This window comes from Schistocerca cancellata, chromosome 7 (genome assembly GCF_023864275.1).
Source record: "Schistocerca cancellata isolate TAMUIC-IGC-003103 chromosome 7, iqSchCanc2.1, whole genome shotgun sequence".
Classification (NCBI taxonomy): Eukaryota; Metazoa; Arthropoda; class Insecta; order Orthoptera; family Acrididae; genus Schistocerca; species Schistocerca cancellata.
The window spans coordinates 119,225,441-119,249,865 of record NC_064632.1 but is presented as its reverse complement, the minus strand read 5'-3'; the positions used below and the strand labels follow the sequence as shown (position 1 = coordinate 119,249,865).

The 24,425-nt window shown below is 36.2% G+C and overlaps 1 protein-coding gene across 1 annotated transcript in view; it reads left to right on the top strand.

Annotated features, from left to right (window-relative positions):
- LOC126092560 (muscle-specific protein 300 kDa) overlaps positions 1-24,425 on the top strand; it is a 651,560-nt gene that overhangs the window by 470,672 nt on the left and 156,463 nt on the right. The window contains exons 97-104 of the mRNA XM_049908233.1: positions 1,916-2,029; positions 2,768-2,962; positions 3,195-3,374; positions 7,200-7,346; positions 11,583-11,741; positions 19,814-20,026; positions 20,399-20,548; positions 22,993-23,103. Of these exons, the coding sequence (XP_049764190.1) occupies positions 1,916-2,029; positions 2,768-2,962; positions 3,195-3,374; positions 7,200-7,346; positions 11,583-11,741; positions 19,814-20,026; positions 20,399-20,548; positions 22,993-23,103 (1,269 nt within the window). The remainder of the gene's footprint in view (positions 1-1,915; positions 2,030-2,767; positions 2,963-3,194; positions 3,375-7,199; positions 7,347-11,582; positions 11,742-19,813; positions 20,027-20,398; positions 20,549-22,992; positions 23,104-24,425) is intronic.

Genomic DNA, 24,425 nt, shown 5'->3' with positions numbered 1-24,425 from the left:
CAGACGGTATGGCGCAAACAGTATGTCAGTAGGCATTGTATAAGCCGCACATCTTACATGAAAATTGCACAGTTTTATAATTATTTATCACTGCAGAATATTATTGTTATATCCATGATGTTTGGAAAACTTTTCAGGTGCGTAGGCATGTACCAATGCAGAAAACCAGCCACATTTTATATTGAATGGATCTTCATTTTTCCGTAAGGGGTTTGGGCCTAACCCACCTTTTGATGGTAGCATGCATTTCATTGGAAAATTTTCCATTTGTCTCTTGAATATAGCGTGTTCTGTACTGTATATAAAAAATGCAGGGTACAAATTGCTTGCTGTGTGCTGCCGAATTGAGCTGTGAGTCAGTCAAGTGGTAAAGAGTTTCATTCTTATAAACTGCAGAATTCTAATGTGAAGATGGCAAAGGGATTTAAAGAAACTGAATTAAGAGTTATGGAGGGTATACTACCTTCGTAAACCATGTGGCATCTAGTCATTCCCTCTTCATAAACCGACGGCATTTATGAAGTGTTTATTACAAATTTGTCACCGTAGCAGTACATATATTTAAGTGAGTAGTTTCAAACCGACTGGTTCATTCTCACTGAAAGTGCTTGATTGTAAAGTACAACCTATAATTGTAAATATATGCATCACACAGTGACGATAGATAAATCTCACAATATGACAATATGATGCTCACCATACCAGTCAGAATTCTGAAAATGTTGAAATTGCACTATGGCATTTAGACATAAGATTTGACAAGAACACTTTGAGCATTGGATAACAATGCCTTCTCCTGTCTTTTACTGTTGACATTATCAGTGTGTTCAAATCGGTAGGCATGGACACTTTTATACAAGGATACTTTAACCAGTAAGTTACACATTATTATGGTTGGCCACATAACTTGTATTGAATGCTGAACTTGCTTCAAAGTGACACAGATACATGACACTATATTCCAACATAGTTGCCATGTTCCTGCCCACAGGGATCATAATGCTTTGCGTACTTCTACTTCGTAGTACATTTCCAGTCGCCATGCCGTTTCACTCTCACACAGTGGTGCACCAATTATCTGTACTGCAGCAGAACTGTGTGTGCAGTAAATCTATCACATATGCTCTCTTCTGACTGTGTGCCACACTTTTTGGACAATGGTCTTAGTATAGGGGCAACATGTGCAATTTACTTTTCGAAGTCCCTGCATACCATTGCTCACATCTTGGTGTCCATATTACATTGTATTTTCTAAGCATACCGTGACATTTCTGTTAATCTCAGTCTTAGAAGCTCTTAAATTTGCAGCTAAAAATTACAGGCGAATAATTTGAGCTGTATGCTATCTCACAATCATCATTTTAGTACAATGCCCAGCCTATGTATAAGTTTAGGTGATTTCCTACTACTGTCTAAGCAGATGCCATCTCCTTCCGAGGAATGCGACACGTGAAAGTTGAAGTACAAGAACACCCAAAACAACATAACTGATTTGTTTGTATGTTTATATAAATAGTTGTTGTTCAGTTTAGCACACTTTTAGATGGGCAATCCATAGCAAAGACACAGAATTAACTGTGAGGGCATACTTGCATCCTGCGTGTCCGTCAGATCGTTGTATGCGTTAGTAAACTAACTAATACATAATTAATTAATGTGTATTAAACAGAATTGATGTGCTTGAACAATACAGTTGCACAGAAGTGTTGGGAATACAGTAATGGGAAATGTCTAAAGTTAATTTAATTCCAGTCATCTGCCAGAAACTCATACTAAAACAATTCTTGGAACTAATTCTTTAATTTACTGTTATGACAGGAATGTATGATTTCTTCATGACAATGGATTAGTGATTCTAGAAACCCTGTTCACATTGATGTTTTTTTCTGATTCAAATAATCTGTTCTTTTCACAGAATCTGAAATCGGAAGTCAGTTCATTAGTCTCATCTGCAAAGGATTTCATTTCGGACACAAGGGACAAATACACTGAATCGCAAAACCTAGTGCCTGCTGACATTGCTCAAGAGGTAAGTGCTTTGCTGTGGTTGAGGCATGGAATAGAAATTTCTAGATACATTAATTAAAACATGCAGTGAGAGTTGTCAAGTTTAGTTGTAAAGAATAATAAGTCAGAAAAAATAGTATTGAATGACCATATTTCAGTTGGATGTATTTCAGTCTATCAGGAAGAAATGTTATCAGTACAAGAACATGTTGCTTTGTACGTAATGAACTAGTGATTGATTTCCAACACCACCCAAGTAAAGTGTTAAGTCACTTTATTATAAAGTTTACTCATAGTCAGAACAGTGATTTAATTGTATTATGACCATTGCAAATTAGTCTTTCTGTTATTTCTCTAAATATATGCTGAAAACATGCTTCACAAGTAAAATCTACAAACACTAGTTCTCCCTCTTAGGTTTTAGTCTCATTAGTGTAAAAGTCTAATGAAATTGTGTGTTGGAACAGGTTTGTGTGACATTCAGTCCATGGCAAGATGATGCAGTATTGGACTTGTTTGTGAAATGAGCCAGGTTCAGATCCCCTACTCAGTTCACATGATGGGCTTTATCATAGTTCCTTTAAGCTATGGTGAATCGTTACCAATCAGTATGCAAAGTGAATCTCTGCTAGTATCTTTTCCAGTGACTTTGTTGCAAATGCTCTTTATCATCAGATTGTTACATATGTATAATTTTGCATTCATCAGTTTTCAGTACTGTGATCAGACTGTAACAGCATATTTTATCTTTTTCATCTAGTTGTCATCTGTAGAACTTGCGTCAGAGAGTGTATCTAACAAAATGGATGAGAAAAGTCGAGAATTCAAACGAGCTCGCACCCTGCGACATGATTATGCGAATGATGTTGGGGAGGTTCAAGCCTGGATACAGAATGCAGAGCTGAAAGTTCAAGATCGTTCAGTGGAGCCTCTGCAGCTCAAAGAATATCTTTCAGTATGTAATTCTAGCTATTTTATGTTTGGAATAAAAGTATTTAAAAAAGCTAAAAATAAATTTTTAGAATCGATATGAGTATTATTTTATCTGTTTAAAATCCGTTTTTGTGATTGGTTGAATGTGCATGCTATATTTTTGCAAGTGGCTTAGAATTTAATTATCACATTATGTGCATATTTAAATTTGTTTCAGTTTTCTGTGCTTGTGATTTAAGTTATACCTTTTGCAGCAAATTCAACTAGAGATTGGTGGTACTAGTGATAAATTAGAGAGACTGACAAAGAATGGGAATATAATCTGTGAAAAAACAAAGGCAGAGGATGAGAGAACAGTTATCCAAGGAACTATCAATACATTGACGGACCAGTTTCAGCAGGTGAAAGCATGGTTAGATGAAAAGAAGGGACAGGTAAGATTTGTTGTTTTCAAACATAAGCCCACATGGGAAGCTCTTCTCACCTGACTATGTCATAGTGTTGAAATATCATGTAATTACTCACTTATTAATCCACAGGTTTTTCCCTATAGACCAAGCTTTCATGTTAAACCAGGTAGCCCAATACATTACTGTCGAATTCTATAGTGTTATGTGTTGAACAGTTATGTAGTGGCTGATTGTGTAAATTTGTGACACAGACATTTTATACAGTAGACACATGCAATGGGCAATCAAGGCTTTTAATAGGGTCATGGAACTTACTTCTTAATTGTCTTCCGACATTGATATTAGTTGGTCTTGTTTTGTTTTGTGGTGTTGTCAAGCCTGTGCAGATACAACACTTTGTTTCCAGTGTTGTTATTGATGTGCCTTTTCCAGGCCTTTGACACAAAACCAGGCACAATTTATTGACTAAAATCACATAAAGTCTATGGCTCATTGGTCCATTGTTTATAGTTAACAATATGACACAATTCACAAAAAATACTCTTAGTATTTCGAGTACCATAACATGATGAATAACTGCTTCCTGGCTTCTTCTGAGGCAACCAGTATACTTACAAGCAGCAATGTGTTTATCGTGACATCTTTTCCACGCTGCTATCTTCCGTTATTTCTGTAGTTGAATTATTTGTATTTTAATGAATGTTATTCTGCCTTCTAATGGAAAGTTTTATCACAGAGTTGATTACCTGTTCTGCCACTGAAATCTTTTGCTGAAATATGTCTTGGAGCTTGTGATGGGCCTCTTACCTGTAACTAGATGTTGCACTCAGTTCTGGTGAAACTTGAATTTGCACATCTTGCTGTCCTGAAAATATATCCTGGAAACTGATGCTATGAAGGATAGTGCTAAATTATGTAGACCAAACTAGAAATTTATTGTGTAAATGGTTCATCCCACTTTATTCACGCTATTCTGTTTTGGTGGTGGCTAGTTCCAGTTTTACAATTCACAGACTATACAGGTTAAGGGTCACACATCTCCTCTTTTGCAGACACACACAGAAGAAAATTCACCCAGTCATTAACCACAGTCACAATATTTATTAAGTTTCACAGTTGCATAACATACAGTAACCAACGCATGAAAGTGAAAGTGCACACAAAATAACATGCAGTACAATTAACAGCATTAATTATATGGTCCAGTACTAGAGTTTGTAGATCATCAGTACTTAGGTTGTATATTTTTCACTTGCCTGAGATTTTAAGGGGAAAAGGTATTACTCACTTTCAGACTATTCACATACATATGTGTCACATATGCTCTGTTATGGCATAGAGTTCAACTTTAACTGGAATGAGATGTTATTCAAGTGCTTTCTGGCCCCAGATGCTGACATCATGTGACAGAGAGATGTTATTTGTGCACTGTTCAGTTGTAGACTTTAACATACTGGCTTGTGACATCTGTAATCAGACAGCCGTTTTTGGGGGAGGGGTGACTAAATGCTTTGAAATTTAGGTAGGTTAGATTTTACTTTTTTATGTGGACTATAAAACTTTACTATTGTTTGGTTTGTGAAAAGTTTTTCAGGTTAGTACTTCGCAAAAGTACAGGGAACAACAGTATTCAACAAACATTCAAAATCCTCCATTTATGAAAATGGCACCCACCTTGAAACAAATGTTTTATTTTACTAAATTATTCAAAATCTTAATTAATGGCTGAATTAGTGACAAGTGTCATTCGATTTAGAATAAATACAGCCATAAAGTTTTATTGTCAAAGTTCAGAAACTTGCAGTCATTAAAGCAAAGCAGGCAATTGAAATTTTGAGTGTCTGATCTTTTGATGTCAATTAACTTGTAAGTTAAGTAATGGCAGTTAATTCCACAGGTGTTCGTGGAAAGTCGGGATGTTTGCTTTTGAAATATTGTCCTTTGCTGCTTATTAGCTCAAAATGTTTTACAATTATACAATGTCATCATTATTTCAGTTAGCTGTAATTTTTCATTACTTAGGCTTCAAGTACAATCATGGGCATCATTGTAATCAGGAAGACAAATGTAAACAACAGAGTTATAAGTTTAAATGAGATTTTGTGTGAATAAGAATTTTATATATTCCTGTACAGGTTACATATTACATGTGCAGCTGCATTAGATGTAATATGAAAGAGTGAAAAGATTTAGTTATTCTTTGGAGCAGAAAACATGACAGTTGGATTAAATTCCATCTTGCTACGTTTCAAGTTATCGATGCGTTGTGAATGAGTTTGATGGACTTGTCAGAACAATAATTTGTCTATCCTTGTAGGTGATTTGCTCAGTTAGGTAACCAACAACTCTACGCTGATCACCCCTAATGTTGCGGGGTAATATGTATTATAGCAAGCATCTTTTTATGAACCCTGACTTCTGTTGATTGTTGATTATTGTAACATCTATGTATTTGTGAACTCTTATGAAAGGATGGGCACTAGCCTAGATACTGTACAAGTCAAGTGTGCTTAGTAATGCTGAAAGTGATCTGTAACTTGTGGTACTGATATAATTACTTGCCCACACCTCAGAACAGTTAACGATTCCAGTTTCCTGCACAAATGCTGAGCAACAGAACAACAACATAACAGAGACATCTCAAGGCAAGAAGAAATAACAGATAATTAGAATGTTTCTACCAAAAGGAGTAGGAACACCAAACCATTTGAACTTTACGAAGCAGCAGTAATTTTGTGGGTTTGGCAATAATTCCAGGAATAGGCAATCCACGAAGTAGCTGGTAACAGACGATGACAAATTACTTGTAAATCACTGAAAAATTCATATAATGTCCACAAATATCTGACCATTTCTGTCAAGTTAGGTTAGGTTAATGTTTAACGTCCCGTTGACAACAAGGTCATTAGAGACGGAGCGCAAGCTCGGGTTAGGGAAGGAAATCGGCCATGCCCTTTCAAAGGAACCATCTTGGCATTTGCCTGAAACGATTTAGGAAAATCACGGAAAACCTAAATCAGGATGGCTGGAGACGGGATTGAACCGTTGTCCTCCCGAATGCGAGTCCAGTGTGCTACCACTGCGCCACCTCACTCGGTTTCTGTCAAGTCCCAGCAGCATTTCTGTTTGTGCATGAGTGGTGAATGTGTTCCTGTGTGTTGTTTACCTATTGTAAAGGCTATTTCTAGGTTCCCTTCTGCTAATGCATTGCTGTGCCAGTCTTCTCATTTATATATGCTAGTATTGGAGCCATAGCAGTGCAACATGAAAAAAGGCATATATTGCTTCTTGTTACAGCTTGGCACTGATATGCTATTCTGAATGGTTTTAGCTGCCTGTTGTGGTGACATTATAGCTCTCTTTCAGTACACAATACACAAGATCATTTTCCACATGTTAATTCATGTATTGACAGTAGCATTGAGAACTTTTTTCTAGTTGCTGTTGCTATCTCCATATCATTCGGTGATCTTCATTCCACCATCTTTATTCCATTAATAATTGACATTATTAAAAAAGTATATATTTTGCAATTATTTGTTGGAAATTGGCATAACATTAACGTCACTTTCTGTACTGCAGCAGCTACTCCAGATTTATTCTGTATCTCATTCAGACACCTGTAGATAGCATATCACTTTACTATGCACACTCTGATGTGTGTTTCAGCTGAGAAAAAATACTAGTGTCTGTAGATGGGCAAGAACAGTTAGCTATTAGTGTAACAACTGCAGCACAGGTCACTAATCAGTAACCCATTAAGCATCTTGTTGCACTACTAAATTAAATGTTACTGCAGATAAATTTTCACATAAGAAAATTTGATAAAGTTGATTGATTTTCTCATAGGTCAGTGAAGCTCTGGATGCATGGCAGCGATTCATGACATTATATCAGACTGTGAAAACGTGGGTTGATGAGAAGCAAACATTCTTTGTAGAACCACTGCAACTAAGCAGTCTTACTCAGGCACGGCAGAGACTTCATGATTACTCTGTAAGTGCTACTATATAGTTATACATCTACTCTCACTTTGTAATTGCTGTACAGCAGTTTGTTTCTTGTCTAATTTTCTAGATTACGTGTGCAGTTAACCTTTTAACAGTAAGAATATTGCAGCTGTTTTTTAAACAATCACACCTAGCTTTCAGTTACTTTTTATCACTCCCTTCATGTAGAAGAAGTTGTTAAACTGTGTAACTCACAAATTAGATCAAAGAATTTCTGGTTATGTACAGAGACTGTACAGAAATTCAACTAGTTTATGTAGGGATATAAGCTTACTTTGATATGGTAATACATTTATTTATTGAAAGCTGATGACTGTTGAAATCTATTTGTAGAACACCTTCCCTGTCTTTTAATATTTTTTTCAGGCATGTGTAGATTTTTATGATGTGAAACAGATCTGGAAAAGAAAGATAATATTCTGTTTGGTCTGTACATTAGTCTATAAAATACATTATAATGAAACTTTTTCTAGAAAGTTGTGTGAGAAATTAGAAAATACTGGGAACTTAATAGAAAAGAATTTCTTTGAAATATGTGTGAACTTTGAACCCACGCAGCACTCCTATGTCGATCTGTTTAGAATTTCCTTTGAGAAACTCATTTGTAGTTTCTACATGTATGAAGGAAGGAAGATTCATATTCATTGTCCCATTGACAACGAAGTCATAAGAGATGGAATGCAAGCTTGGATTAGGGAGAGTTGTGCCCTTTTAAAGGGCATTTTCCTCAAGTGATTTAAGGGAACTACAGAAAATGTACATCTGGATGCAACTACTCAGTTGCGTGTGTGATTAATATTTAATGACTGGCATGTGCTTAACAGAAATAAATAAAAGTTTGGTACAACATGGAGGAATTCTTTGATATACATTTTAAACCTCCACTTTTAAAGCAATAAGGTACTTTGTTCAGAAGAAAACAGTGTTTTTTCCCATAGGATTTTTTAATTGCAGTCCATAGTGTTTGTTTCTTTTTGAATGTATTAATAAATTTGTCACAAATTACATTTTGTAAGGTTGCATGTGTGAGCTTATCTGGCTAATATCTCATTGTCCTGGCCCAATAAAAAATGCTACATCCTTTTTTTCAGAGTTCATAGTTAAAGTATGATGATGACCTTGTAAGCTAAAAACCAATTAGCAAAATAAATTAATACATCCATGACATTGTGCTTTTCATTTGTATTACTAAACTATACATTGACTACTATGATCTTAGTGGAAACTACAGAGTTTTCTCATTCACAAAAGTATTCAGGTACATTAAGCTCATGTTCCCCCTTACTGCAATGCAGAATTACTTTGTGTCAGATGTATTTAATGAAGTTCCCTTCAGAATGTTTCCAAGACTGACTGCAACCAATCTGTGATTCTAAAAACTAATACCTTGAATGTCATTTCTCACACTGGGTACAGATAATATCTTTCATTTTGTGTGTAATGGCAATAATTGACTGCTGTGTGCAGACTGGTGTTGTCATAGATGAAGACAGTTCTACCTCAACTGCAGGATTTAAACACAGCCATATAGCAACAACACTGTTCATATGGTGGCAGAAATGAATGAAATGGCTGTTTGATTTATTTATGCTGGTCACTCATACCAGCAAAACAGTAGGGAATTTGGGTATCACATGTTGACCTAAAAGCCAAAGAAACTACTCTTTGTGAAACACATAAATCACTGGCTATGATAAGTTTGATTATCTTTTATCATTTTTACAACTACATTGATGAATTACAGAATGAAACTTAAGTTTTTCCTGGACATGGTTGAGGAAATCATAATAGAAAATATTTTTCAAAATAGTGAAAATATGCTGCATGAATAGCCGTGTAATCAAGATAAGTCTCATTGCCATTTAGCCAAAAATGAAGTTTGTTTTAACATGGAAATGCAGTCATGTTTCCTATTACTTTGCTGCCACCATTGCACAGTTTTAGTCCCATGCATTTCTGAAGATGTCAGGTGAAAAGTGTAATATGATTTTACATTAAATTGTAAAACACTATAAAATTTGCAATACACTCTTGACTCTGATGTACAATAACATAATTTTTTTAATACCTCAGCCTACAGCAATATGTGAAATGAAATCCTCAAATTTGGTTGAGAATCTTTTGGAGTGAATATTTAAAATGTTGATGTCAGTTCGTATTGAAACATACTCAGTTAGCAATACTTAAAAATGGGTATCAGTTTCTGTAACCTATTTTGAAAAAAAAAAAAAAAAAAAAAAAAAAAAAAATAAAATGTTACTGGAAGTAACACAAATGGAGAAAATTGTAAACCTATATGTCAATTGTTTGTTATTAAATGAAAATTGAAATCACCTTAACATATTGGCATGTTTAATAATATATAATGAAACACTTCTTTTGCTAATGGTTGCTACTACAGTACAGTGTTGTTGGATAGCAGAGGTTGAATAAGACAGTAGACCTCCTACTAACTGAGCTGTAGGGAATTAACATGTTTGTTCACAGTATATTACTATACTCTTTGACTAGTGGGTCCCACCCAGCCTGTGGTAATTACCCCTGAGGGGCAAAATGAAATTTTGTAGAAGGTAAAAAGAAGAGTGTTTGATAGTGCTCCACCTACAAAACAATTATTTTTAAAAAAAGTCATTACTATTATTACTATTTCATAAGACTGTAATACTGGATACATAAGTTCCAAATAATTACATTGTTTTTCCCAACAAATGGCATTAACATGTGAAAAAATGTGATGAGGGTTACAGCTTGTGAAGTGAAAGTGAACAACATCTTCCTCACATAGCCCACCTGCTACACACATATGGGGTGGGCAGAATAAAACTAGCTCGGGAAATATTACATACACTATAAGATAGACAACCCAGCTTACATCACCATATGTGGATCGGATGATGTAAAGTTGGGTTGCCAGTTTTATGGTATATGAAATATTTCCCAAGCCAGTTGTATTTTGGCCATCCTGTACTTTGTACTTTATACGATGCATGTATGACAGTAAAAATGAGACATACACATCACATATGCTTAACTATATCATGGGAAGTGCCTTCTGTGAGTTGTAGGTAGTTCCTGTAATGGACAAGAAGTTGCTTCATTATTCACATTGCAACAGTTAAATAAACTAATGGCCTGCACAGCACAACAGTAACTATTTAAGGGCTACTTCTTTGCTATAGGGCTTACACAGTATTATTATTATTATTATTATTATTATTATTATTATTAGTGCCCATGGTCAGACCCAAAACAGAAGCAGCCTAAAACAATCTAATTTGTGTCAGTTCAGAGCTGATTTGCAAACAATGAGTATAGTGTATGCATTTTAACTTCGTTGATTTTAAACGTGGGTGCAGGGAATGAGCGTCGCTAGCGAGAGGAGTGCTGCAGAGGAAGCGCATTTTGTGACGTGTCTACCCCCAGTGTGGACAGTTAGCTTTCTTTTCAGAGACTAAGTTGTAGGTGGTACTTATGGTGCACTGAAATTGTTCATCTTTCAATAAGGAAAGGTTGTTAGAAATTTGCTGTACCTCAATTCAATGACTTATTAGTTTAGGTTATTAAAACTTGCACACACACAGTAAATGTAATTATCTTTTATGATCTTAAAAATAAAAGTATTGAAAGATTTTTTCATTCTAAAGCCTAGACATGTGCCAATGTTGATGGTGGTGGTGGTGGTGGTGGTGGTGGTGATGGGGAGGTGGGGGGGGGGCACTACTAGCTAATATGTGATATGTTTTTGCACTCAGGGATAATGGTTTCAGAAAATTTGGGAACCACTGTCTTAGACAAATCATTATATAAATTTGTCTTGTTTCTACTCCTGGTACCAGTTCATAATTATGTTGTTAATGATTTTCACTTGTGCACAATGAAATTTCAAAGCATCTGCTCTGATCAAAATTTTGAACTTTCTTTTATGTCCTATGTAATTCTTGCCAGTATATTGCTAAGCAGTAAATAATTATAGCTCTTTGTAATCATTCTATTCATCATGAATTGTCCTGTATTTGAATGTAAAACATTGCATTATCATTTTTACCTGACCTTGAAATATAGTATTTATGGGAAGTGATGTAAAATGATACTTCATTAAATTGTGGTGGCTGAAATATAAACATTTCTGGCTGAAATATAAACATTTCTTTGTTGATGCTTATTTGTGACTTGACTCTTCAATATTAAACACTAATACATGTCATTATATGCTTTTTACCAGACTGCTGTGAAGAGTTGTAAACAAGTAAGCAAGCATTTAACTGACATGCGAAAAGAACTAGAGAGTATTAGCAAAGTAACAAGTGCTGGTGATTTACCTGAAAAGCTTGAAGAAGCTGAGGAAGCCAAGAATGAAGTGGAATCACAGTTACTGGAAAGAGTAAGCAACAGCTGTGTTTTATAATTACATAATGTAGTCTTGTTACTTAATGTGTCTTCTATTTTATCAGTATTTCAGATATCACACACTCACTTTGAAGGATAAACAACATGTTCCATTACAACATGTGTATTTCCATGATCAACTTTTGTAGCAGACAACGGATGATAATTTTTCTATTACAAGTCCTGTTCACATACTGTGTTGAAAACGTTTATGCAGTCTCAACCAGTTATTGCACAATTTCACTTTTTATTACAGTTGATATCTACATGGATGTGGGAAGAAGCAGACAGAGGAAATGTATGTATAGGATTCATTTTCTGACGACAATTCCAATTGTGATTCTTAATTTTCTCCTGAAATGTTCAGGGCCTTCTCTGATGAACAAGACTGTCACGGGTGCTGACTTTTGGTGCACAGGTGATCCAGGAGATAATGATATGTAGGTTCCTGTTGTTTAGCAAAGGGAAAATGGATTTTGTTGGGAATCAGAAAAACTAACTAATGCTAGATGGATTTCTCGGGATAACGTAACCCATGGAATACCAGGTATAGGAAAGTGTTTCTGGTAGCAAGAGCAAACAAGCAGTTGTTAGCATCTCCTTTAGGCAGTGAACTGACATCACATAGTTCCTGTAAGATGGACATGAGGAATTATGGGCATGTAGGATGGACATGAGGAATTATGGGCAAAGTTTAAGCAGATTGTGAATTGTGGTCTTGAGAATTACGTGCCTAGTAAGTGGATTAAGGATGGGAAAGAACCACCATGGTTTAATGAGGAGATTCGGAAAATGCTGAGGAACAGAGACTGTTGTTATCTAAAGAGAATGCACAAATGATGACAAGCAGTGGTTAGTAGAGATTCATGTGTCTGTGTAAAGATCTCCATGCAAAGCTTACAACTACTACCACCGTCACATCTTAGCAAAAGATCTGTCAGAGAAACTGAGAAAATTATGGTTCAATGTAAAATTGCTAAGTGGGTCTAAAGCTTCCATCCAGTCACTTGTTGACCAGTCTGTATGACAGTTGAAGATAGCAAAATGAAAGCCCAAATTTTAAATTTCATGTTCAAGAAATCATTTATGCAGGAGAATCGTACAAACATATTGTTGTTTGACCATCGAACATACTCCTGTGTGGACAACAAGCATCCTTGCTGTAGAGAAACAACTGAAAGAGTTAAAAACAAATAAGTCACCAGGTCTGACTGGAATCCCAATTCGGTTTTTCAAAGAGTACTCTATGTTATTGGTCCCATATCTAGCTTGCATTTATCATGAATCTCTCACCCAGCGTGAAGTGCCAAGTGGCTTGGAAAAAACGCAGATGACTCCTGTGTATAAGAAAGGTAAAACAACAGACCTACAAAATTACAGGCCAACATCCTTAACATCAGTTTGCTGCAGAATTCTTGAACGTATTCTCAGTTCAAATGTAATAAATTTTCTTGTGACTGAGAAGCTTATGTCCATGAATCAGCAAGGTTTTAGAAGGCATTGCTTGTGAAAAACTCAGCTTGCCCTTCCCTCACGTGATATACTACATATGGATGAAGAGCGACAGGCAGATTCCATATTTCTAGAATTCTGGAAAGTGTTTGACACGGTGCCCCATTGCAGACTGTTAAAGAAGGTACAAGCATGTGGAATAGGTTCACAGGTATGTAAATGGCCTGAAGACTTCATAAATTTTAGGACCCAGTATGCCGTCATCAGTGGCAAGTGTTAATCAGAGACAAAGGTATCACCAGGTGTGCCTCAGGGAAATGTGATAGGATTGCTGTTATTTTGTATATACATAAATGATTTGGTGGATAGGGTGGGCAGCAATCTGCGATTGTGTGCTGATGATGCTGAAGTGTAAGGTGTCATTGTTGAGTTCCTAGACAAAATTTCTAGTTGGTATGTTGAATTGCAGCTAGCTAAAAATGTAGAAAAATGGAAGTTAATGCAGATGAGTAGGAAAAACAAACTGGTATTGTTCAGTTACAGCATTAGTAATGTCCTGTTTTACCCAGCCACATCATTTAAATATCTGATAATAAAGTTGCAAAGTGATATGAAATGGAATGAGCATGTGAGGATCGTAATAGGAAAGATGAATAGTCGACTTCGGTTTATTGGGAGAATTCTAGGAAATTGTTGTTCATCTGTGAGAAGGCCGCATATAGCACACTAGAGCGATCGATCTATTCTTAAGTCCTGCTTGAATGTGTGGGATTCGTACCAGTTCGGATTAAAGGAAGATGTTGAAACAATTGAGAGATGGACTGCTAGATTTGTTACTGATGGGTTCAAACCACATGCAAGTGTTAAGGAGATATTTCGGGAATTCAAATGGGAATCCCTGGAGGGAACGTAACTTTTTTGAGGAACACTGTTGGTGACAAAAGTTAGAAAACCAGCATTTAAAGTTGACTGCAGAACATGCCTCCAACGCACATTGCCTGTAACGACCATGAAGATATGAGAAATTAGAGCTGATAAGAAGACATATAGACTGTCGTTTTTCCCTCATTCTATTTGTGAGTGAAGCAGGAAAGAAAGTGACTAGCAGTGGCAAAGGATACTCTCGGCCACACTCCTTATGTTGATGTATATGTTGAACATGTAAACGAAGAACAAGGGCTGTTAAAAACTTTGGTGATAATCCTAAGACAGAGGATATTTGGTCCATTTAATTAATTGTGAATTGAACAAACGTTAAACTGGAGCAGTACAGAAAATGAACTGAAATATATTAGCAAAGTAACTACAAATCTAGTGGTCTGTATGAAGTAAAGGTGCTAATGTTGGTTAGTATGCTAACTTCTATCTGTAAGTCTGGGCATGAAGATGTGCTATCATTTTTCTCTACTGACCATATTATAAGACCTTTACTTAGAGCTGCAGTATCAGCAAAGTGCTTCCAAATGCTGTTGGTCTGTTTGTGATTTGATGACCCTGAAACAAGAGAAACATGGAAGAAGGAAGACAAATTGGCACCAATTTTGGAAATTTTTTGCAGACTCATCAGTAATAGTCATAAAGTGCACTGCTTTGGAGAATATAATTGCATGGATGAAATGCTCACACCATTTTGTGGCAGATGTGGCATCAAAATGTATTTGCTTAACAAGGCCACCAGACATGGAATAAAAAGCTTCTGTTTAACATGTCCACAATTCATACTTATATATTGCCTACATATGTACTGGTAAGCATTCTGACAATGCTGAACTGAGCAATGAAGACAGGAAACCTTATGTTCCTATGCAGTTAGTTCTTCAAGTAGTGTGGCCAGCTGTGAACAATAACAGAAATGTAGCTGCTGTCAATTGGTTTTCCTATGTAGAATGGTTACACAATGTCAGAGGAAAGGATTAACACATGTAGGTACCTTGAAGAGAAATAAACCAGGAATTCCAATTGAATTCTTGCCTTATAAGAACAGGGCTCTTGAATCTTCTCTTTATGTATTCAGTAATGAAATTACTCTATTGTAAGAAAACGTGTCTCAGATATAGAGTTGTCAAGGAGCTATCTATAAATCTGATGAGACCATATCTAGAAAATAGGCTACTTATCTCCAATATGGGAGGAGATTTGTAGGTAAAAGTTCAAAATCTTCTTGGAAAAGACTCATGGAAGAAGTACAAGATGTGGTGGAGAGTGACAAAGTGGAAAGAAAGAGGAGGTGCATTCTTTGTCTATACCAGAACAACAAGAAACTGCATATAAGCGTGTAAATTGTGATAAACCAGTATGCCTGGAATGTTCGAGTACCGTGTGTGTGTAATAGATTAACTAAATAAAAACAAAGAGATAGAGGGGCTGGCCAGTACTTACCTCAGCTCAGTACAGCCGATAGATACACATAAAACAGAACCAAAAATTTACATTCCTAGCTTTCGGAACAAATGTTCCTTCATCAGGGAGGAGAGAGGGGAAAGAAAGGGAAGAAGGGAAAGGAGATTCAGTTACTCACAACCCAGGCTATGAAGCAACAGGGAAAGGAAAATAGGGAGGGTAGCAAGGATGAAGGCATGGTTGTCAGACCCTTTTAAACGTGGTCGGAGAAGCACCGAAGACAAAGTGTGCTCCGGCCTTCCAACTGAGTCAGTCTGAAGGAAACCATTGACAAAATTCATAATATGGTAATGTAAGACTGCTGTGACTGCAGGCATCTCAACTAGAGTGAGTGCATTATATCATGCACAGAGAACTGGCTATGAAGAAGGTGCATGCGAGGTGGATGCCATGATTGCTCACAATCTACCAAAAGCGCATCTGGCAAACATGTCAACACAATGTCTGGCACTGTTTGACTGCAATCCACAACATTTTTTGTGCCGATTTGTGACTGTTTATGAAACCTGAACGAATTATTACACACCACAGTCGAAACGGCAGTCAAAACAATGGACAAAGGCTGGTGAAAGTGTACCAAGGGAGGCAAAGACCACTTTGTCAGCTAATAACGTGATGGCCCCTATTTTCTGGAAATCCCTAGGAATACTCATAGATTACTTGGGAAAAGGCGAAAACATAACTGGACCCTATTATGCATCGTTTTCAGAAAGATTGAAACGTGCCGCGGAAAAAAAAAAAAAAGACCAAGGCCAGCGCACAAAAAAGCACTGTTTCATAAGGATAATACACCATCTCAAACGTCAGTGATAACAATGATGAAAGTGTATGAATTGGGTTTTGAATTGGTTCCTCATCCACCCTCTTCACCAGACTTAGCCTCAATTGACTTCTTCCTGTTTCATAACTTAAAGTTTGGCTTTCTGGGAAGAAATTTTCATCAAATGAAGAAACGATAGTTGCAGTCAACAAGTATCTGGTGAAGTCTCACAGAACCTATTTTTCCAATGGGATGAAAAAGCTGAGGATTGCTGGACCAAGTGTATAGCCCTCAAAGGAGACCTCTTTGAGAAAATGATCATTTTTTCTTGCTTTTTTACCAGACTTATAAACCACCCTCACACAGTATTAGAACAACATAAGCTGAGTGACAGGACTGATATGACTTGACGGAATAGCAACTTGTTTAGGAGCTGCACAGTAGGTCACTAGGTGTTGGTATGCATCATGACCCTGAGCAGACCAAAACGTATCGGTTCCTTAAACAAAAAAAATTTTTTGTCTTTCTGTTGTCCATTAAACATGTTTCAATATGAACTGAAGTCAAACTTTTAAATATTCCCTCTAAATAATTCTCACTCAAATATTCTCTCTCTTAAGATTAAGTTTTAATAGTGTTATAGTATTTTACAGTTTAATTTAAAATAATATTACTGCCCCCTGGGACTAAAACTGTACAATGTTAAATGTCAAGTAAACAACAGTGTCTTATATTGCCACAATTAAGTTTACCATTAATAGATAGAATGATTTTTATTACTTAACAGGAAATGTGTGTCTGACAGAAAAAAATCAATTTTGCTTTTCTGGCAAAGTGGTACATTAACATATTAGTACAATGAAGTAACTAACCATCCATGTCAAGTACAGGTCCAACATGTATTGCTTTCATGAATACTCTTATAATGGAACTCTACAAAAATACATGAGGTGTCTAAAGAAATGTCAGGGACAAGCTTCAAATTCAAAAAAAATTTTATTTAGTTAAATGATTAATGGAAAATCTCATATAAAGATGTGAAACAAATACTAACAAAGAGATAGAGGGGCTGGCCAGTACTTACCTCAGCTCAGTACAGCCGATAGATACACATAAAACAGAACCGAAAATTTACATTCCTAGCTTTCGGAACAAATGTTCCTTCATCAGGGAGGAGAGAGGGGAAAGAAAGGGAAGAAGGGAAAGGAGATTCAGTTACTCACAACCCAGGCTATGAAGCAACAGGGAAAGGAAAATAGGGAGGGTAGCAAGGATGGAGGCATGGTTGTCAGAGGGTCTGACAATGTTTTGTAACAACACATTGCCGCCGATGAGCGTGGCGTGACAACTGTTTAAATTAGATTCGTTTGAGCCGTTGCGGGCGGGCTCTTGCGCATGCGCAGTTAAGTTGCGTATGAGTAGTTCCTTCTCCCGCTTCTCGTTACAGATGCGTAGCTGGGTGCCACTACTTAATATTGCCCTGGTTCGGAAATTAGTAAATCTGGGGCTGATGTGCAGAGCAGTGTGAGTTGTGGTGGGGAGATGGGTTGTCTCCACGTGACCTGTGTTTACTTTTAGTGATTTTGTCGTTTCCTCTTTGTTTATTGCTCTCACGTTAAATGATAACAAAATGTATTTTTGTGGCGGGGAGCTATCAAATGAATTAAAATACGTTCGCATAATTACGGAAGGCTAAAATATGTTATTAGTTTTAGATTTTATTTCCACCTTTCTGTCAGTCAAACATTAATCGCCTTACAGAACAATGAAGTTATTTTGTCCGGTTTGCTAAAGAGATTTGGCTTTCATTAATCTTTTCTGTTGAGGCAGTCAATTTATTTGAAACGAAGTGTTTAATTTCACACTATTGGCTATTTTCACTTTTTCACTGTATTTCAAGTGCACGTATGGCATTGTGCCATAATAAAGAACCAAACATGAGATAATACAGTTCTGGTACTCTAAGAAAATTTGCATACGAATGTGCATTTTAAGCCGAATTATGCGTTTCAGTATGGTTCACGAAATTCCGACGCTCTTGAAGTATCCTCTGATGTCTCGTTTCTTTTATGACATAATGTAAGATTTTTTAATGTTTTACACATATGAGCATATGGGCTTCCTGCATCATCGTAGCTGCGCAAGCGCGGTGGCGCTTGTTATCTGGCGGTCTCTTGCAACTGCTGAAACAAACCTATTTCTAACAGGTCGCAGGAAAATATTGCAAATGGTGGTTTGAAAAGTGTTACATTCAAAGGAGATTTCCTTTTACGTAAGATGAGGTCTGTGCGAGAATGTACGATGAATTTCTTAAATCACAACGCGTTTGACTCTCATTTAAAAATGAGGACGACCATTTAGAAGAATTTCGAGCCCAGAAGATCAGACATTTACGTCGTTATTAAAAATTTTACTGGCACATTTGTGTGATGTATCTTAATGTGCAACAAGCGCAAAAAAGATCAACATTATATGTGGAAGCTTAGCTTCTCTTCCAGCATGTTAATCTTCGAGACCAATATTATAGGTGAATGCTATGTATATTAATTTAAACCCTTAACTTTTCTTACTTGTGTGTTCGCACTACTTAAGAGTGATCTTGCTATTGGCTGACTACATCACGTGTCCTATGCTGTCATCAGCTGGCGAGATCACGTGGCATGAGCTATGAATGGCTTGCAAAAGTGCATCGCAATCTCGACTTCAGTGCTTCGGAAAGTGAAGTGACCTGCAGTGTTTGGTGGAATTCGAATTTATACCTTCGTAATACGAAAATATGCAGCGTACATGTTGCTGCACTTCAAAGGTCTTTCAAAACGTAATTTTTTTATTGTCAGAATGTGCCTAATAATAGTAATTTTTGTGCAATTGTAGTTATTCATTATTATAACTTTAAGGAAACATTCAAGACAATATGTTCCTTAATAATAATAAAAAAAAAAGTATCCTCTGTGTGTGGCTTATCATTCTCAAAGTTTGTGAGTTTCTGAAACACCCTGTATATTGGTGTGTTTAATAAAGTGTAATGAAATACTTCCTTCACTAATGGTTACTGCTACGATACAGTATTGTTCGATAGCAAAGGTTGACTAACACAGTAGTCCTCCTGCTTCTAGTAATTAAAGTTTAGGGAGGCAGCACTTGAAGAAAATGTGTGTTTACTGTTGATTACCATACTCATCGGACGGACTATGTCATTTGACTCATTTATATTTCTAGTACAGATTTGCATTTAAGTAATTAATGATTCTCACTTACGAAAAATGAAATTTCAGAGCATCTGTGTTGTAGAAAAATTGAAAGATTATTTTCTTCATATGTGATGCTTGCTTATCATTATTGTATAATTTTTTTATTATTATTATTTTGAAGTTTTTTTCCCCATTACTGCTTGTCCACAGTATGGTATAAATTGCTAATGTCATTAATAAAAGTTCATTTTTCCTCATTTGTAGAATGCCTTACTGCAAGAGACCAGTGAGGAGTGGGAACAATGTGAGAAAAAGATGAAGGATATACGTGCTTGGATTGAGAAATCAAAACAGTCACTTGAATCACCACAGCATAAAAAGCGACCACTGAAAGATCAGCTCAATGCACGGGAGAAGATAATGGCCGAAATTTCCATCCAGAAAACTAAACTTTCTGTATCTGTTGAAAAGCTACAGGTAAGTAATGGGAAGGGGCTAATACTTTATTGTTCCACAAGTGTGTAACAGGATCTGGAGTACAGTTATTATCATAAACAGAAAAATCATCATTTCTGACTGTTGATAGTTTTCATTTACACCTAAAACTTTTTTGTGATTGTGACGGGGGAGTAGTCATAGGCAAGATACAGATGTAGCCAAGTTCTTCACTTCATTTGTCTGTTTCTGCCCATAACAGACTTTGCATAACATTGATGAATATTGTTTTATATTTTCCCTTTCTCACTCTCCCTTTCTTCCTTCTTACCATTATGTTGATTATGGTAGTAGGTGTATCTTCCATATTCTGTTGTCCACTGTGCGTAGATAACTGATTTTTATACTTGGCAGGTACATTTTCGATCTGGTGTTGGTGGCGATTCAAAAGTATCAGAAGCAGCACAGGAGATCATTGGCGAGTTGGATCAACTATTGACAGTTGTGAAAGAACAGGCCGATGGGCTTGAAACTAGTCTCGGCCAGTTGGATCGATATCAACAGGTTAGCTCATAACTCTGTTTACAGTGTGTGTGTGTGTTAACAGGTTAGCTCATAACTGTTTTCAGTGTGTGTGTGTGTGTGTGTGTGTGTGTGTGTGTGTTGGGACCCCCACCCTGCCAGGTGTCTCATAACTTGTTTATCTTGATTTCATCAGAAACACTTCTTAAATTTACTATTTTTTATGACAAAACTTGAATCTTATCTTTACTGAAGATGGATGACTGAAATGTGAAATGAAAATTTTTAGTTTTAATCTCTTAATACCTGAATAAATTTGTAGATGAAAGATAAAATAAAAAATCATGGCATTTTAGAGGTTATCTAAAAACTCAAGAGAATACAGCACTTGTCAGAAGTGCTGCTAGCTTGATGCAGAATCAGCATATGCTGGTACTGGTGCTTAAAAACAGTTAACCTTCCCATTATTAGCACATCACTGATATGATTCTAATTCACGTCATTTAGCATTAAGGGGTTTAATTACAAAAGCAATTCAGATAAAGTAACATTGTATCTCCATAACTCATTTCAGTGTGAGCAAAATTCAAAACAAGATGTCCAAGTGAATTGGCAATTGTCTGAAATATTTAGAACATGTTGGAGTGGTAACTGATTGCATTCTATGGTTATGAAAAAAGTGCCCTGTTTTATTTGGCACTGACCTACATTATTGTTGTCCATTGGGAAGCTGGAATTTCCTTGTGTTTTCAGTTCTTATTACACTATTGCTGGTTTCTGTTCTGCAACACATTTTATGAGTAGCCAGTTACTTGCTTCCTTCTCATTATTGGGTTGCTATTCGTGTCTGTTTAGGCCTCTGATATCTAATAAGGACAGCGTGTTCATTATCTGTCCTTTTTTCTATAGAAAATGTTTTCTATGGTATTACACAAGTGCACGTGAAGCAGAAAGAACTAACAGCCCCAGATTTTACCTGAGTGGGTGTAGTTGGGATGAAAGCTGATGCATTCTGTATGTATTGGTGTAATTTCCATCTCTCAAAAGTAACTGTTTGATATAATAAACAATGTGAATGAGAATTACACTTATATTTCTGCTTGTAAGTTTGTAACAATTACAAAAAAAAAAAGTTTACTATGCTTTGTTCCCATCAGTAACTATTAAAGTATTTTATGGTGGGAAATATGCCTTCTTGCAGAGCAGAAAGTAGAAGTATGAATGTAGTATTAGTTAACTGCAAGAATGTTAAGAATAGGATCCCAAAACTGCTTGGTAGTGGCATCTTTATTTCCAGGTAAAACTGTGTAATATCGAATGAGCTAAGACTCAGGAAGCAGTATAATGTGGATGTCGATAAATGACCAAAGATTAGAAACTGAATGTTTTATCCAGCTCTGTTTCTTGACATCTGAAAAGCCTTTGATACTGCCACCTGGCAAATAGAATATACACTTGTGGATAGTCAGAAGAGGTGTGCAATTGGATTTAAGACATTGCGATTAACATTGTTCTTAGTGGAAAGACAAAAATATAAAGAAATGTCTAATGTTTCTCAAGAAGTTTGATAGGATTTTTTATTACTTATGTGAGCATATATAACGCAAACAGATAAAACCAGTGGCTTTCCAATTCTGTTTGTAGTTGAAGCATTTGTGGATAGGGAAGTGTCATCAGACAGTGATTGTAAAATCCAGACAGACTTAAAGCTGACCAGTACGTACTGCGAAGACTGACAGCTGATCATACATTAAAAGTAATGTGATGTGTGTAAACAGATAAAAAGACTGGATATCATTTCACAGGAAGGTCAGGCAATAGACTTGGTAACAACTGCTAAGCATCGAGAAATACTTGTCTGGAGTAAATTAAAGTGAAGCAATCACATAAATTTCACCTTGGAGAAGAGAGACTAAGATTTATCGAAAGAATCCTAATCTGAAGGAAGTGTAATTTACTCCTGAAAATCAATCGTAAAATCCTTATTTGAGTGATTCTTGAATATTGTGTCAAAATGAAAATTTATTTGAGAAAACTATAAAATTACAAGGAGACAGGGTGGCTGACCAGTACTCTCCTTTAGGAGGTGTAGATTAAGTGCTGCAAATAGATTTAGAGATCAAAAACTTTTTTTCCTTCATCCTGACAATTGGTGGGTCTATCTCACCATGAGGTCAACCGATATGCCCTTAGTTTGAAAGATTTTTGTACTCCTATGTAAGTATATCAGCAGTAATTAGAATTTTGCCACCGGGGGGTCAGTACTAGCCAGCTATTCTTTCTCCTCCTAATTCTGTGTGATTCTCTAGTATTGTTAACTGATAGTTCATATCCCCTCCTCCCCACGCACTCACACACTTACTTCATTTCCACCTTACCTAATGGCTAGCAGTTGAAGAAATAAATTTAGTGAAAATGGAGTGTATGTGTAAAGCAATTAGGTATTATATGAAAGCCATTATGACATGGTACTCTTCTTGCTGCAGGAGATACAGCAGCTTCGCCAACAGGTGGTGCAGATGGAGCAGCAACTCCGGACTGTGATGGCTCCTAATTATTCTCCTCATGATAGAGACAAGGCATTGGAAGAGCAAACTGTAAGTATGCTTTGGGGAATTATTTTTATTACCTAGCTGCTGGCACTTAAATTGTGCCCTTCAATATGACAAGTCACTTATCCTCCGCCAGTCAATTTGCAATATGATGTTAAGAATCGCTTCACTGTTCATACTGTTGATGTAGTTAACTGACACTTTACTATAGGCTACAGATTTTTGTACCTTTAATTTAAATAACGTGGACTAACACAAGTTTTTGAATGCCGTCCTTGTTCTGTACACTGTAATCAGTGTTAGAGTAGTTGCTGTACTCTCACCTTGTATTTAGCTGAAAGCTGGACATTTGCATCCCCAAAGTAACAGACAGTAATTTATTGTGGTTGTAAAACCCATGTAAACACAAACTTAAAGTGTGAAATAAAGGTAGTTTTGTAGAATTCTGTAAACTCTTGTATTAACTGTGTCAAACAGAGCATGTGTTAAGCAAAAGTAAACTAACATGGGTACATCTCATGCCCAGGAGGTTGTCTTTATTAATAGTATATAAAGAGTGTGTGTGTGTGTGTGTGTGTGTGTGTGTGTGTGTGTGTGTGTGTGTGTGTAAGTGTGCGTGGGCACAAGTGTGTGTGACTGACTGAAGAGTGGAATGGTGAGTGCATGCATATAATTGTGAAATGTGTGCACACAATGGACAGAGAGAGAACTAGAAAAAGTTTTAATAAATGTTTTTAACATAGTATTTTGTTACTGTATAATTCTAATATTTGAGAGCTGTTAATAATATGTTGATAAGTGACATGCCTTAACTCTTTGACTGTTTTGTAGACGTTCAGTAGTACTCTCAGTTTACATAATGTGTGTGTGTGTGGTGTTTTTTTTTTTTTTTTTTTTTTTCTTTTAAACAATATATTTTTATTGTCCTAACAAAAAACAGAAGTGGTTCAGACACAGTATTGCAAATGTATAGGGGAATGATTATAGTAAGCTGTTATTTTCAGGTACAGTCTATAACATTTGCAAAAATGAAAGATGTTATAAATAGCACAATTGGTGCAAGTTAAACGGAGGTATAAGTAGTATCATGAAAACTTCTGGAAACATTTTGATGAAGGACCGAGCTGGTTGACTTTCATCTGGTCAGAATGCATGGTGGCTGCAAGATCATTTCATCAAGGTGTTTCCATAGTCCTTACTGTGCAGCTGGGATTTCTTTCCTTACTTTTTCCACATCCATGCTTTTATAGATTTCAAGTACAAATTTACTTTTAAACTGTTTGTTCTTTTTTTCCTTTTCTTATCACATTTGCTTGTAGTTGGTTAAGGTTTTTTGATGTCTTACTTTTGCTTTTCTTAATGGTTTT